The following is a 2100-nucleotide window of genomic DNA, read 5'->3' as shown; positions in this document are numbered from 1 at the left end:
CCACCATTGTATACCGATATATGCATTAATGCTTTTGAAATTGCCAGTGGCAGCAATAAACCAGGGAACGTTTCGTGTTGCAAGATTTTCTTACTGCAAATAATAAGGCTAAAATACTACGGGTTGCGTGCTTGTACTACGCCCCATCACACACAGCAAGCCAAAGAAAGCTAACTGGCGATAAGAAAAAGAAGCTGCGTGCAGCTTAAAGAGAGATCAACATACCAACAAGGCTTATGTGCGCTCGCCGCGGATGCGTCGGGCCAGCTGAATGTCCTTGGGCATGATGGTGACACGCTTGGCGTGGATGGCGCACAGGTTCGTGTCCTCGAACAAACCCACGAGGTAGGCCTCTGAAGCCTCCTGAAGAGCCAGGATGGCCGTGGACTGGAAACGCAGATCTGTCTTGTAGTCCTGCGCGATTTCACGCACCAGACGCTGGAACGGCAGCTTGCGGATCAGCAAGTCCGTCGACTTCTGGTACTTGCGGATCTCACGCAGCGCGACCGTACCGGGACGGTAGCGGTGCGGCTTCTTGACACCGCCGGCGGTGGGTGCCGACTTACGAGCGGCCTTAGTGGCCAGCTGCTTACGCGGGGCCTTGCCACCGGTGGACTTGCGGGCAGTCTGCTTGGTACGGGCCATGGCGTTCTAGAGGCTGCTGTTGTTGCTTGTTGTTGCTGTTGCTGCTTGTTCTTGATCCGAAGCTTGGAAAAGCGGAAATGAATCGCCTGAAAAAGAAAAGAAAAGGGAAAACGCGAGCCGCCGGCGCTGGAACGCAGCATACAAAGCCCAAGTGGTTTGGCAAAGGTGGTGCTCAAGAGGGGAGATGACGCCTTTCGGAGGATGGCGAACCCTTCAGGATCATATTTGGATTTCGTATGCCAACCTCCTGGGGCGTGGTTCGGGCCGGGAGGGGCGACGCCTCCGCCGACCATAGCCAAACGAAGCCTTTTCCTCCCCTTGTCGCGGCTTCGTGTCTCTGGACCACTCGCTCGTGCTGGCTCCCCCATCCCAGGTCGTGGGGGCACGCGTGAGCTTAGCATATAGGAGTTTGTATAGGCTGTCTGGGCCCCCACCAGCCGCACCAAAAGCTTTATTCAAAAATCGGAAGGTGGCGTCGAGTCTGACTTGGTTAAAGTATGCTGTGGTCACCGTCGTTACGATCAGCCAAATCCACCAATCAGCGACCACCCTTACCCTAACGTGCACATAGAAGACGAGGCTGCACACGAATTTCAAGTCTTTACACTGTTGCCGCGTGCTGGAGTTTTGCGCCTGCACTGATTGGAAGTCTGAATCTTAAATTAGAATTCGAAGGAGCCAGTCAGGAACTATGGCAAGCTCATATTCCTGCTTTTGTAGCCTTCAGCCTGTGGGGTGCCGCTACAACGTATGTTTCGTCCACAAATTGGCATCTCCTGGGGTCTTCCACGACATTAAACGTCAACTAATCGCCATGTTGATGTACACGCCTACGCACTACGCGCTGCTGACCGTAATCGCAGTGGAGTTTGCAACGCCATCTTGGCAACTCGAGGCTTGTCGTGGCATTTTTTGCAGCGGGGCTGCCGTAGCTTTAGCGTCAGAGGAAGACGTTCGACTCAAAGAGTCACTAATACTAAGTTCCTTATCCAAAGGACACTTACAGCCCAAGACCAGGGCTCAAAGTTAACACCTTAACTTTTATGCTTCAAAACCAGAAGTGTTTTATTTACTATTATTGCGGCCAAGCCGCCTAGGGGTAAATGTATCTCTTTAACTATCTAGCATAGTTAAACCTAATCAAATGCATAACGTGTGGCTTTCAGCCAACGTACTGAGATACCTTGTTAACTCTCCAACTTATGTACTGAGAGTTTGTTAACTCTCCGGGTACTTCGTACCCCTGTGTGGCTCCACACCATGTAACCCCGTTACACTCTCCCCCACTAAGATGAGAACATTCCGTTCTCGAAACTCTCCTCAGCGAGGTCACGTCTTGTTAGGACGGCCGAGGTTACTACACCTCACACCAGCGTTGTACAGCTCCGTGAGCTCACAAACGCCTACGCATCGTTGATGCCCAACTTCTGGTGGTCGGCCCACGGCCCAATGCTC

The 2100-nt window shown here is 52.5% G+C and overlaps 1 protein-coding gene across 1 annotated transcript; it reads right to left on the bottom strand.

Moving 5' to 3' along the window:
* Nucleotides 1-55: 55 nt before the first annotated feature.
* PITG_20725 (histone H3.3 type 1) lies at nt 56-711 on the bottom strand (the record flags this gene model as incomplete). Its single annotated transcript, XM_002895274.1, has 1 exon — nt 56-711. One exon carries the CDS (start codon nt 643-645, stop codon nt 235-237), a length of 411 nt encoding a protein of 136 aa, XP_002895320.1.
* Nucleotides 712-2100: the final 1389 nt, after the last annotated feature.

This window comes from Phytophthora infestans, genomic scaffold, assembly GCF_000142945.1.
Source record: "Phytophthora infestans T30-4 supercont1.208 genomic scaffold, whole genome shotgun sequence".
Classification (NCBI taxonomy): Eukaryota; Oomycota; class Peronosporomycetes; order Peronosporales; family Peronosporaceae; genus Phytophthora; species Phytophthora infestans.
The sequence above is the reverse complement of the archived record's forward strand: the minus strand, read 5'-3'. Positions and strand labels throughout refer to the sequence as shown.